At 38.3% G+C, this 14922-nt stretch overlaps 1 protein-coding gene across 3 annotated transcripts in view; it reads left to right on the forward strand.

Annotated features, from left to right (window-relative positions):
• AP2B1 (adaptor related protein complex 2 subunit beta 1) overlaps positions 1 to 14922 on the forward strand; it is an 85498-nt gene that overhangs the window by 56285 nt on the left and 14291 nt on the right. For all 3 annotated transcript variants that reach the window (XM_084863427.1, XM_084863429.1, XM_084863428.1), the window contains 2 exons: positions 218 to 363; positions 2684 to 2813. In XM_084863427.1, the coding sequence (XP_084719553.1) occupies positions 218 to 363; positions 2684 to 2813 (276 nt within the window). The remainder of the gene's footprint in view (positions 1 to 217; positions 364 to 2683; positions 2814 to 14922) is intronic.

The raw sequence follows: 14922 nt of genomic DNA on the forward strand, positions 1-14922 counted from the left end.
TAAGGAGATTATTTATAATAAAAAAAAAAAACCTTCAAAAGATTATAAACATGCATTTTCATTAGTAGATTCAATGTCTCCCCTTTTAAGCCTTTCACCAAAGCTACTAACAAAATCACCATTATTACCTAAGGAAGTGAAATTTCATCTTTATTTTTAAAAAATAGCTTTGAGATAAATCTTACCTAGCTTCATTGAGCTCTATGCTGTGTTTCAGGTCTGGCTGCCTGCAGTAAAGGCCAAAGGCTTGGAGATTTCTGGAACATTTACTCATCGTCAGGGGCACATCTATATGGAAATGAACTTCACCAACAAAGCTCTGCAGCATATGACAGACTTTGCAATCCAGTTTAACAAGAATAGGTAAGAAATAAGTGTCCTCAGCTAGATTCATGTGTACCTTGTGCCAACAAGAGAATAGTCCATTAACGATGGGGGGAAATTCTCATGTTGACAAATGCTGGATGTAGAGGGAATGCTGGCTGTTGCACATCTATTCGGTTGTCAGCTTCAACTCTGAAGGCCATAGGGAACTTTGCTGGGAAACTCATCCCTGTAGGAAGAGGGAACCAGACCTTAATGCCTTCTTAAAGGATTCTAGGACTAGAATGTTTTTACTAAAACAGTTTATTTTAAAAAATGTTTTTAATTGAAATCCATTTACTCATTCAACAAATAACTGTTTAGCATCTGTGTGCCAGACATTTCGAGGTACTGAGACTAGAGTAGTGAACCAAACCAATGTATGTCCAAAGCTCACATTTCGGTGGGAGTAAATGGACTTTGGTTGATAAAAAAAAAAAAATACAGACGACATTCAGTGTACCTGGTTAGCTGAGTAATTAAATATAGGCTGACAGTCTGTTTTTAGCATGAATTCTCTGCTTTAATAAGGAGGACATGAAGACATAAAATGTTGATGTCTCACAGTTCTGAGACATCACTGGTTTTTATTCATTGTTATTCAGAAAACTGGCTATTAGACTTTGATGACAGGTCTGTTTATTCATAAATACAAGATACTCAAACTGCACCCCTAAAATAAATTTAATAAAATTGGTCAGTAACAACTTAATTAGTTACTATGGATTTCTAATTAGTTATTAGAAAATCTGTGTGTGTTTTCTGTCAAGACCAGTTACATTTCCAGTCACTTTTAAGGGAGCTAGCCACGTTCAAGGCCAAAACTGTTGGGAAAATATATTGTAATAAAGGCAATCTGCATTGTCTACCTTCACACTTTGTTCCTACTTGTCTTTGCTTGTGCTTTTTTTTTTAAAAATAGTATAATGCTTAGAAAAGTTTTTATTTTGGGTTCTAATAGTTATACTTTTTCCTTCATAACATATTCATAGTCCCTGCTTTCTATAGATAGTCTATTAATTTCCTACTGTAACCTCTATCTTCTCTCCAATTACGTTATGTCATTAGTACTGTCTTTGAATTTACTTTTATACTCTTAAGAATGCTTAAATTTCTGTACTTGATTTGTTATCTTTGACCTTCAGTTATGACAGATGAGGCCAACTTGCTCTTCCCACTCCCTTGATCCCTCTTTTGCTCATTTTGTAAATTGTATCATTTCTAAATTTCATCCTTTCACCTTTTGTTTTGACTTGAATTTGTACTTATTTCCAGACAAAGAAAAGCCAATTACACTATATCTCTTGTGACTTTTTTTTTTTAATGAGGCAAGTTATATTCCTAATTTCTACTATTACTGTTTCTTGTAGAATGATTTAGAAACAGTATACTGTACAGAGGAAAGAACTGTTTGGTTTTGGTCTAGTTGTTTTATTTTATTTTTTTACTGACTTTAGAGAGAGGAAGAGAGAGTAGAACTGAGAGAGAAACAGTAATCCATCCACCTGTTGGCTGCCTCCTGCATGCCTCTCCCTCCCCCTCCCCCTTCCAACTAGAGATCAAGCCCACAGCCCAGGCATGCGCCCTGACCGGGAATCGAACCAGTGACCTTTTGGTTCATAGGTTGATGCTCAACCACTGAGCCACAACAACTGGGCTAAATTTTTTTTACATATTCTGGATACAAAGTCCTTTAAGATACATGTCTTAAATTTTTAAAAAATTTATGGCTTACGCTGTTTGTGTTCTAGCTAGAAATTTTTGTTAGGCCCATAATTACCGATCTTTTTTAATAGACATGTTATATAGACTTAATTCTTATATTTATTTTTATAATTCATTTAGAGATAATTTTTTAAGTATATATTTTATTGATTTTTTTTTTTCCAGAGAGGAAGAGAGAGGGATAGAGAGTTAGAAACATCGATAAGAGAGAATCATTGATCAGCTGCCTCTTGCACACCCCCTACTGGGGATGTGCCCAAAACCCAGGTACATGCCCTTGACCGGAATCGAACCTGGGACTCTTCAGTCCGCAGACTGATGCTCTATCCACTGAGCCAAACCGGTTTCAGCTAGAGGTAATTTTTATATATAACACAAAGTAAGAGTCAAAGTAAATTTTTTTCCTATAATACGTCTTGAAATCAAATAGTATAAACTAGTGGTCAGCAAACTGTGGCTCACAAGCCACATGCGTCTTATTTCTTCATTTAATATTGTAAAAAATTATGTTCCTTCAAATGCCATTGAAACCTAATGATGAGGCTAAATCCTGCCTCCTGATTAACTTCCAGAACTTCTTCATCCTCTCTCCTAGCTTTGGCGTTATCCCTAGCACTCCTCTGGCCATCCATACACCATTGATGCCAAATCAGAGCATTGATGTCTCCCTGCCTCTCAACACTTTGGGTCCAGTCATGAAGATGGAACCTCTGAATAACCTACAGGTTCGAGTTTTACTTCACTCAGGGTACAAGTTGATATCTTGCCAATATTATTTTATTATGTGTGTATATATTTATAATTTATATTAGATTTGTTCATGGTATCAGATTTGTAATAACTCTGTGAGGAACTGTTTTATTTATTTTTTTAAAGTCATGCATTGACATGGAAAGTTATTTTTTTACTCAAACATTTAGAAACGTTTAAAGATGGTTTTTACAAATCTTTTGTTCTTAAAACTTACATAGCAAATTTGAGTGTTATTTATATAAAAACTAGAGGCCTGGTGCATGAAATACCTGCATGAATACCTCTAAGCCTGTCCAGCAATCGGGACCATCTTGCCCAGTTAGGGGAAGTTGGCTGACCAAGGGAAGGGACCAGGGGAGGTTGGCTGGCTGAGGGAGGTGGACTGTGGGAGTGCACTGACCGCTAGGGGTCAGCTCCTGCATTGAATGTCTGCACCCTGGTGATCAGTGCATATCATAGCAACTGGTCAGTTGTTACGGTCATTAAGTTGTAAAGGTCGCTTAGGCAGATAGATAGATAGATAGATAGATAGACAGACAGACAGACAGACAGGCAGGCAGGCAGATTTCACCCTAGCTAGTTTGGCTCAGTGGCTAGAGCGCTAGCCTGTGGACTCAAAGGTCCTGTGTTTGATACCTATCAAGGGCACATGCCCGGGTTGTAGGCTCGATCCTCAGTAGGGGGCGTGCCAGAGGCAGCCAGTCAATGATTCTCTCACATCATTGATGTTGCTATCTCTCTCCTCACTTCCTCTCTGAAATCAATAAAAATATTTTTTTTAAAAAAGATTTAAATAGAGAATCACGTGGAGGCTATTGTTAAATACACAACATGTATAGTTAGTTATCTGGATTTAGATATCCATTGTTAACACATATCTATGGTAAGTGTACCAGAATCTTAGAGGAGTTCAGAACTTTATCAGGTCTACAAGAGCCTCTTAATCTTGAAGACATTGTAGTTTTTAGAATGTTTAAGTCCTTGTTTAGAGTTTTATTCCATTTTCATCTATTTTGAATTTCTCTTTGAAATATAACCTTTTTGGGGTTCAAACAATGTGAAGGCAGAGTAGTAAGCTTATGAGCTGAAACTGTAGCAGCCCTGAATGGGTATTAATACAGATAAAGGCCCTGGAAGTTGGGGTTGTTTTCTGTTGTTATTGTTGTTGTTATAGCACAACTTATATCGAACGGACAAAACATTACTATCATTTACAGTATGGTAAGATACATTGCCTTTGAATGGGAGCTTCCTTTCCAGTACTTTGAGATGTACAGGATGTATCTAGAAAATGTACTACTATGGAAACGGAAGACTTTATTGAATGGGTGAAGGGAAGGACATCTGGCATTTCTTTTTGATTAATTGCTTTCCTTCAGGTGGCTGAGGGACTATCATATTTTCTTTAGACATCATTAGACACCAAAGCTACTGCAGGGCAACTTTTATGCTACATGAACTCTGCCATTTTACTAGCATTCAAATGGCTCTTGGGTCCACCACCCACTAGAACTGTTAACTCTATTCATATTAATTTTTGTTACAAATCTTATAAAGGGAGGTGGTGCTTCTTGATATTTAGGTTCATATCCTATTTTAAGGCTGTATGTTTGTTTTTTTATAAATTATGTGAGCTGCCTTAGCCAGTTTTGCTCAGTGGTTAGAGTGTCAGCTCATAAACTGAAGAGTTGCAGGATCAATCCCAGCTCCGTTTGGGGGGTGTGTGTGAGGCAACTAATCGATGTGTTCCTCTCACATCGATGTTTCTCTCTGTCTCTCCCCTTCCTTTTCAGTCTCTCTGAAAAAATTCAATGAAAAATGTCCTAAGGTAAGGATTAACAAACAAAAAAATTTGTCTCAGCCCATGGTGGCTGCCATCTTGCATCACTAATATTCAAAGGCCAGCCTAAAAAGATGCCTTGTGAAGGGTAATCTGAAGACACAGCAAAGAGGATTAGTGTTCCCTTCCTACCAAGAACTTGAAATGATAGAATAGTCTAAGTGATTCCATTGCTTATTCTGGAAATACCAGTGTGAAATAATAGTACTGGTAGTGAGACATGAACAGTAAAATTATTTGAAGTTAAAACTAATGTTTCTCAGTAGTTTAAATAGCAACAAAACAAGCTTGTTTGCCAGTTCATTAACTGCCTTGATGCTACAGTCGTTGACTGCCTCTTCTTCAGCAAAGGGTATAATGATTTAGAATGAAGGTGGGTGAGTCACAGTATAGCTTGGCTCAGACTGGAAGAATAAAACAAGGATTGCTGTGCAGATAGAATTGGCTATTTCTATGATGAAAGTAAAGTGTTTAAGGGGCTTTTCCAGCCCTGAATCTCCGAAGCAAGCAACTAACCCAAATCTACATCTGCTTTCTTTTTATTGCGATCTAACCTTCTGTTGGCCCATAGAGCCTCTAGCCTAATATTGAGGACAGTCAGCATGACTGCAAAATGCTTTACTTTAGAAATAAGAAATGGAATCTGGGTTACAGAAACGAGGGCAAATTTTCTGCTCTTAAAAAAGAATAAATGAATGTCAGTTTACTTTCCTATTTGCATTTTCATTTCAGATTCCATGAAATGAACTTCCCAAGTAGAAAATTTCATAATAGACTTTGAATCTTAGTCCAAACCCCTACCTCAAAAGTTTTCATTTTTACAAACCTGCCTTTATAAAAAGCTAACGTAAACTTGTTCAATCTACGGTAAGTGGAGTGTAATGAAGCATATCACTTCTCTAGGAAATATAATTCCATCTGTAGTCAACTGCTGGTCGTGTTGTTCTCATGGATTCTCTTCTTTCAAGGAATGTCATAATTATGGCTATTTTCTCCTTAATTGGGATTTCCCAGTGGAGAAAATAAGCAAAACACTTGAAAAGAGAGAAACTTTCCCACTATAAGCAGCTCTATTTAATGTCTGCTGATGGAAGTTGCAACTAATGGTTAGCTTAAGGTAGGTGGGTAACTTTAGATTTCACTTCCATTCTCCCCCTGTCCCAGTGTGAAAAAAAAGAATCAAATCTTAGACCCAGGTAAAGCCAAACATTATATTTGCATAATGTTTAAAATTTAAGAGCTCATGTAGGAAAAGTTAATACTTTTTTAGTACTCCTTGGTGGGGGGGAGGGAATATCTGAGGATTGAGGAAATGATAATTTGAATGCAGTGTGTGTTTTAGCAATTTTGGCTAATTTAATATCTGTATGTAGGACAAGTAAATCAAACCCAGCTTCTAGAACTTTAATGTGACTCTTAGTAAAAACATTTTTCTTTAAAATGTTCATTAGACTACTTGTTGGCTTATAATCTGTTTGAAACACTATTGCAAAGTTAAAAAGACACTGTTTCCTCTTAAAATGTAAAATAGATTATACCTTAGAGACACAAATTTAAAAAATATATATTTTATTGATTTTTTACAGAGAGGAAGGGAGAGAGATAGAGAGCTAGAAATGTCGATGAGAGAGAAACATCGACCAGCTGCCTCTTGCACACCCCCTACTTGGCACGTGCCCACAACCAATGTACATGCCCTTGACGGGAATCGAACCTGGGACCTTTCAATCCACAGACTGACACTCTACCACTGAGCCAAACCGGTTTTGGCTAGAGACACAAATTAAATACCTAATAGAGATTGGAACCTATAAAGTTTTTTTCTACTTTACTGATGTTGGTTGTTTAAAAAAAAAAAAAAAAAGCCTTGTGAACCCAAATTACAGGGAGAGAACTGATGGTTGTCAGAGGGGAGGCGGGGTTGGGACACTGGGTGGAAGAGGTGAAGGGACTAACAAGCACAAATTTATAGCTTCAAAATAGTCACGGGAAAATAAGTAAAGAATGGAGAATACAATCAGTTGTGATAGCTATGTATAGGTGTCAGTTGAGGCACTGGAAATATAGAGGGGGACACTATGTAAAGTAGGCAATTGCCTAATCATTAAGCTGTACACCCAAAACCAGTATATTAAAAAAAAAAAAGTATTGGTCCCTTTCTATATATAGTTTTTGTTATCTTTCTATCGACCTATCATCTTTAGACCCCACTTAGTGGTGTATAATAGGGGGACAAATATTAGGGGAAAGCAGTAATGTCTCGGCTTCTTTCTTTGAATACCTCTTCTAAAACAAAGCAGTATTTCATCAGTTCTGTTTAGCCTTTGAATGACTAGGGCAGAAAGTGCTGAAGATGGTAGCTACAAAGGACACAATCTTACAGTTCTGTTTATTTATATCCTTAAGATCTTTGTCAGCCAAAAGGTGTTGGGTTTTGTGTGTGTCTGTGTGTGTGTTATTTTTTTTTTGCCAGTGTTTGGTCCTGAGAAAATTCTGTCCCTTGCTACTCCTACATTGCAGTCCCAACCTGTGAGAAAATGAGTTGCAGATGGTGCCTGTCCCTGATATTTCATGTCTTACATATGTCCATTCACACTCAGAAAGCCCACAGCTCTAGCTATTGTACCAGAAAAACTGGTAACTGCTTCCAAATGGAAAGCTTTTTCAGGAGCTTCCATATAATGAAACAAACCAGCTTGTTATCTGCTGGCTTTTCTTGACTGTTGTGCAGGGCAAGCAAGTTCAGTATGAAAGCCTCCTTGGCCTTTCGAGATTCACAATTGAGGACTGTGCACTCGGATCGCTTTTCTGGGAACACATGCCACTTAGAGTTTGAGTCCTTGACGTGGTGGATCTTATGGGAACTATAAGAGATCCCCAGGTCAGACGGGTAGATCCAGTGCTGAAAATAGCCCCCTCCAGACAGAACAGAACCTGAAATATTCCTTTAGCAAATGTAGGCAATGGAGTTTTGGTTATAAAAGATGAAAACATTTTAATTCCCAAGAAAGCAAAAGAGAAAATTACCTTCTGTGATTTCTACTTTAAATTTTATCTGTGTGTGTGTGTGTGTGTGTGTGTGTGTGTGTGTGTGTGTGTGTCATTTAAACATATCCTTTAAATCTCACCTGAGAAACAGGGTATCTTATATATGAATATTTCATTTCTTACTTGGTTGTTGTTTTTGAAAACACTCCTTATCCTTGTCAAGATATCAAGGTTCTGCCCTCACCAGTTTGGCTCAGTGGATAGAGCGTCGACCTGCGGAGGGCATATGCCTTGGTTGTGCCCAGTCCAGCCGAGGGCATGTGCCTTGGTTGCGGGCGAGTACCCGGTAGGGAGTGTGCAGGAGGCAGCTGATTGATGTTTCTCTCTCATCAATGTTTCTGACTCTCTATCCCTCTCCTTTCCTCTCTGTAGAAAGTCAATAAAATATATTTTTTTAAAAAGGTATCAAGATTCTACTAGACAATATCCTTTATCTTAATATAACCAGCACTCAACTTGCTTCTGAAACTCTTTGCAAATGTGTCTGTTAATAGCAATAAAAGTTATTTGTGGGTTTTCACCTATGAAAATCCCAGCCAACTTTATATTATGATAGTAAGTTGAGAGTTGATGATGAAAAATTGGATCAGTTTTGTGTTTCTGGTTGGATAAATAATTGGAAAATACACTCAACCATATGATCTTTAATGTAATAGGGGACTTCCCAAAGTAGTAATGTACATTATAGGTCGGAATTAAAGGCAATTCACTGGGATTTTCCAGAGCTGGATTGAAGCCCACTTGAGAGCCATGCTCTTCCCTCATACATACCAGTATGTATCCTCTTACATTTTGCTGTAGCATTATATTCAGTAAGATAGGGAAAAATTTGCTTTATTCAAAATGTTTATGTAGGGATTATGCATATGCTTTATATTATTGAGGTCCATACATCTTGAAGTAAAACTTGAGAAAAGCTTTGAGCCTTTAAGCAAACATAAAGAATATTAAGCCCAAGCAGTTTTGGCTCCATGTAGAGCGTTGGCCTGCAGACTGAAGGGTCCCAGGTTCGATTCCTGTCAAGGGCACATGCCTGGGTTGTGGGCTGGGTCCCCAATGTGGGACGTGCAGGAAGTAGCCAATCAATGATTCACACTCATTATTGATGTTTCTATCTCTCCCTCCCTCCCTCTCCTTTCCACTCTGAAGTCAATAAAAGTTTTTCTTTTTTTTTTTAAAGTCAGCACAAAGGGGGAGAAAAAAAAAAAAAATATATATATATATATATATATATATATATATATATATATATATATATATATATTTTTTTTTTTTTTTTTTTTTTTAAGTTAAATCTCATCGTTGGAAGAGATAACTTTTTTTGTTTTTAATTCTCACCTGAGGACACATCAGCTGGTTGCCTTCTGCACATGCCGTGACTGGGCAGGGAGGAAGCAAACAAGCAACTGAAGTACATGCCTTTGACCAGCAATGGAACCTGAGGCCCTTCGGTGCGCAAGGCACCGCTCTAATCACTGTGATGCACTGATTTAATGTCTGTTTCAAACCCTATTTCTGATGGAATTTACCCTATGTGAGCAGTGATGTAAGTCTCAACATCTATAAAAATACTAATGATTTATTACCTTAAGAAGGTCCGTTTAATATTCCTAAAACTGTTAGTAATTCATTTATATTGAACTGAAATATATCTTTAAATTCTATCTGTAGATCCTCATTTTACAGCTGGAGTTTTATAGACAAGTTTCTGTCTGAGTAAAAGTACATGGGGCCTGAAAATCACTCAGGTGGGCCTATAATAAAAATATATTCAATCTGAATTTTTTTTTTTTTTCCGTTTTTATTTCACTTTAGGAAAGTCTAAATTTGTGGGAGGACATTTATTTGTATGTACTGCAAATGTTCATTTATTGTTCTAATTTTAATAAAAACCCGTTAGAAGTAAAACTGGCAAATGTATTTAGTATCAGTTACAGTTTGGAAACTAAGGAACATTATTTTTTTTTTTTTTTAATTTTTAAGTGTGAAAATGAATGGTGCTCCTTGGTTTCATGGCAACATTTCTTTTCAGGAACCATTGAGTGAGTTTGGAAGTCAGGTACTCCAAATATGAAAGCACTGAACTTCTTAGTTCCGTAGCTCGCGCTGTGTTCATATCAGTAATGTCTGTCGCATCTCTGCACAGTGTCCTGCCCTAATCATCTTGGTTGCCACATGCCCTTCTTCTGTCCAGTAGGCTCATCTGTGAACCTATTTGATTTCTGACTTGCTGTAAACTAATCTGAGACTGTATCTTTATTATCTAGATAGAACCTAGAGTAGGTTCTAAATCAGTTTTACACTAGGATTTTGAAATTAATAGTGTTTATTCATTCTTATTACAGAGGTCTGTTTTTCTGTTGAGTTTCCTTGGGTCTTTTGTCTCAAGACCTACCAACTTGGTGTGGAATAGCTAATCACTTTAACTGGTAGTTTACTAGTTCTGTCTTTACCATTTTATGATTCAGTACAGTATATATTAAGTGCATTTTTAAGTTTACCAATAAGCCCTACACAGCAAACAGTTCATATTGTTAATGTAAATAGTATTCTAAGATGCAAAAACTGCAGCTGAGGGCACATCAGCCAGTCCTATGAAGGTACACAAAGCTGTCGTTAAAGGGAGATTGATGCCTTAAGGTTTAGAGCCCTTACAGGTCTGGCAGAACCTGTTTAAGGTAATACCTTACGTTTTTGGGAATTTGTCGGGCAGAATGAAAGACCTGTGACAATATTGCTGTTTATTTATAGCAACTGAAACCATAGAGTAATTTTGTTGTTGACTTCTGGAGGAAGAGATAATTTGGAGCTTGTAACCAGATTGGTCAGTATAGTATGGCAAGTGGGTTCTGTACAGGCAGAAAGAGATTACATGTACATTTGCTGCAACTTTCTGATATATTTTGCCTAACATAGAAAACTTTAAAAACAAGGAAACTACCTGGCGCAGGAACAGATGCAGTGTATCTTAGCATTCTTTTCCCTTGACCTGGGTTCCTTGCGAGGCACGCAGCTCCCAGTGACCCTCTTCACATAGGTATGTCCTATCAGTTTGTGACAGCTGCGTACTGTCACACCGCTGTGTTATACTGAGGTTTACATTGCCAAGCTGGAAGAGCTTGTGTTGATATTTTTCTAAGCAGAAGAACCAAAATCCTTACAATGGTCCACATAGCCCTATGAGATCTAGCCATGCCTTACCTCATTGACTTCACCTGCTCCTCCCCACTTCCTCCACTCTGGCCACCCTGGCTTTCTCACTGGTCTTCAGATGGGTTTGAAACGGGAGACCATATTTAACCTATAGATGGTCGGTCTTTTTGGCATTGAGTAGAAACAGAGCAGGTAGATTTAACTCCAGCAGCTAGCAGAAAGAGCACGTCTGCTTGAGTCTCAGATGACATTTATCACACAGTTGGAGTCAGTGTCATTAAAAACCTGTCCCTCAGAGCCATTCCCCTAGGATCTATTGACTAGTTGGCCTGGAAACCCATCTGAACCATCATTTCTCAGAGAAATGGAAATGGTCAGCATCACTGCCTGGACCAGCCTGTAAATAATCCTTCCAAAAGCTAAGTAAGAGCAGGAATAAAAGAAAAAAATATTCTTCAGAGACTTGGAAAGGTCACAAGTGACATCATGGAAGAGTAGATGATATACTCTCAAAGGTGAGCTGTGTGCCACTTGCCTTAGCTTTTCTTGTGGCTGTGCCTCCTGTGGTTATCTGTGGTGAGAGGCTGCATTTGCCACAGTTCAGACTGAGTTCATCTAGTACCTTTTTATAGTACTTTTGAGTACACTGGAACAAGGTTAGAATATTAATTTAGCCTGTTCGTCTCCAGCTGTGCCATCATAAAGAGGCTGCAGCTACTGCAGCAGGCTTCCATGCCATGGAAAGAAACTAATTGCTGGTTACAGGCTGAAGCTGACAGGCTGCTCTTTACCCAGCAGCCACTAAAAGTAACTTTTAAAAATCATTATTATTCTTAAGCATTTATAGCTTCCTTTTGTGCTTTCAAAGTGCCTCAGAATCATTTCTATTTGCTTTTCCTATTGATGTCCATGTGAGGCAAATTAATATTGTATGGCCACATGTTGCACGTGACAGACCAGAGGAACAGAGTATTAGGTAATCTGCTCTTCGGTACCATCTGTGTGATCTGCTTTAGGCAGCCTCAAAGCAGAAGCTCAGGTGTACATTCTGTCCCTTAGCTCATTGAGCCCATTTCTTTACTACTAGCTTTTAATTTGGTGTATGAGTATTAATGGATTTAATACATACATAAAATTGAAACACTTTCAGGAAACATTATTTACTCTTCATGAAATACACTATGATATTTTCCATTCTATTTTTTATGTCAGTTCCAGACCACTAAATTAATTTTAAGAACCACCATTTGGTTGTGACCCACAGTTGTTATTGATTTTTAATCCTCACCCAAGGATATGTTTATTGCTTTTATTTTTTAATATTTTTTATTAATTCCAGAGAGGAAGGGAGAGGCAAAGAGAGATAGAAACATGAATGATGAGAGAGAATTATTCATCGGCTGCCTCCCGCAATGCCCCAACCGGATTAAGCCTGCAACCCCAGCATGTACCCTGACCAGGAATGAAACTGTAACCTCCTGATTCTTAGGTCAATGCTCAATTGTTTTTAAAGCAAAAGGATCAGAGAGAGAGAGAGAGAGAGAGAGAGAGAGAGAGAGAGAGAGAGAGAGAGACATCAATTGGTTGCCTCCATATGCACCTTGACCAGGGATCAAACCTACAACCTACGTATATGCCCCAACTTGGGATCGAACCTGCAACTCTTTGGAGTATGCGAGTTTGCTCCAACCCAAGCTGGGGAATGACCCACAGTTTTTAAAAACACACTGCTGAGGAGGTACCTAAAGCTGAAGAATACACATGACAGATTTTTCTGGAGCATCTATTTTACTCAAAGATAAGGAGAAATATATTTTTATATTAACATATATAGATGCATTATGGAATAGCATGCAACTTCAAAGAAATTTTGTTTTTCTGATGGGCTACTTAGTATTATACTTCTAATCCTGACCCTCCTTCCACCTTCACCCCAGTATGTATGTCCATACTTCCCTCTTCTGTTAAGGGATAGAGATTAGAAAAAACTTGAGAGTGCTGTTCTTTTGAAAACTTTAGAACAAGTTTATATTTTGACTAAATGTTTGTTCAGAACTTTGAGTAATATATTTTACAATCATTATTTATATTGAGTACTTCTCCTCAGTATGAGTACCAGTTCCAGATCTAAAACGGAGGATACAGAGTGAACAAGAGGCAAAAATCTCTTCCTTATAGAACTCATATTCTACTGGAGATGGGAGACAGGCAATAAACCAACAAATTAGTAAAATAGTATGTCAGATGAGGGCAATGGAGAAAATAAAGCAGAGACTGAAGTGGGGAGTCCTAGAATTGAAGATTGAGTGGTATAATTTTATAAATATGTTGGTCATGTAAGAGCTACCTGAAAAGATAATCCTATATAATAAAAGCTTACTATGCTAAGTGTCTAGTCATTCTGTTGGCTGTTCAACCAATTAAAGTGTAATATGCTAATGATATGCTAAGGCCGCTCAACCACTCCCTATGGCATGCACTGACCACCAGGGAGCAGATGCTCCTACCAGTAGGTTAGCTTGCTGCTGGGGTCTGGCCGTGGAGCCCTCCTACGGTCCCTTCCACGCTGGCCAACTTCTTGCATCCCTCCCCAGCCCCAATCATGCATTGGTAGGGTCCCTCGGCCTGGCCTGTGCCTCTCACAATCTGGGACCCCTCAGGGGATGCCTGAGAGCTAGTTTTAGCCCAATCCCTCAGGCAGGCCGAGGGATCCCACTAGTGCGTGAATTCACGCACTGGGCTTCTAGTATTTGATAAAAGTAAAAACCTAAAGGAGGATAGGAATGAGCCGTGCATATCACTGAAGGAAGAGACTGCCAGACAAAGGAACAGAAAATCCAAAAAGCCACGAGAGAGGAGTGTGGCTGGCATGTACAAGGAGCTCAACAACAGGCTCCTGTGGCTGACATGGAGCAGTCATGAGAAGAGTCGTAGCACATACCATCAGAGGCAATAGGGATCAGATTACAGGCAATTGTAACTTTAATTTTTATTCTGAGTGAGATGGGAAGTCATTGGAGGGTTGAGCAGAGAAGTGCTTGTGAGCTGACCTACATTTTAAGTTCACTCGGCTGCTGTGTCAAGAATAGACTGAGGAAGGTAGGTGTACAGAGTGGGAAAGACAAGTACAGAAGCTGGGAGACCATTAAAAGGCTTTGCAGTATTCTATTTACTGTGTTTGGAAGGACAGCAGGGTATTTTAAGGATGAGGAGGAGAGAGCAGAAATTTGTTTTTGGAAATGTTCATTTGATTTACTATCTAAGCATACTAAGTAGGCAGTTGGATATATATGTGATCATTGATATCTTATAGGCAAGGTGGGTATTGATGTTAAAGCTCTTGGAAAATAGTTTCCCAACTATTCTGTACCTGTTAGGATAGTTAATTAAAAAATAAAATAAAAAAAGGACCTCCCTCCTACTTCCAAAGCAATCAATATCATACTCTTTAAGGTTGACTTATTTCTCTTTAAAAGTAACTGCCATCTGGATTGGATCGAACTGAACCATACTATGTTCCCTTGATTCTTTTATGCCTTAACTCCTGAGGAGTGACTGGCATATCCTTGGAGAATCTAGTATTCTTTGTGAATACTTATGTTATTCTTTCTTAGCGTATAGGTGTTATTTTAGCTGAGTGATTTGAAACTAAAAGAGCCCACATATTACCCCATCTCTGCTTCATTCAGTATCAGTTTATGTAATGAGAGAGATTTTGAGATTATGTTATGCAGATAAATGATGTAGAGGTAGAAAAAAAAAGGATGAGAAATGAGTATTTAATTCCATTTGCTCAACATCTTCACCTTAATTTCATGCAACAGATATTCATGGAGCCACTAGTATCCGAGTGAAAAATGAGAGCCCCTGCACGCGAGAAGCTCATGTGTTCAGGGTGAGGCAGGTGTAAAGTTAGTTCTAAACCAATTGTGTGCTGCAGTGGAAGTGTGTGCACTGGGCGCTCTGCGGGGAAGGGGAAGAGCTATCCTGAGAAATCTCAAGCTTGAACTGAATAACTGAATTTAAGATTACATAGAGCC

This window comes from Pipistrellus hanaki (genome assembly GCF_964339955.1).
Source record: "Pipistrellus hanaki genome assembly, chromosome: 16".
In the NCBI taxonomy this organism is placed as follows: domain Eukaryota; kingdom Metazoa; phylum Chordata; class Mammalia; order Chiroptera; family Vespertilionidae; genus Pipistrellus; species Pipistrellus hanaki.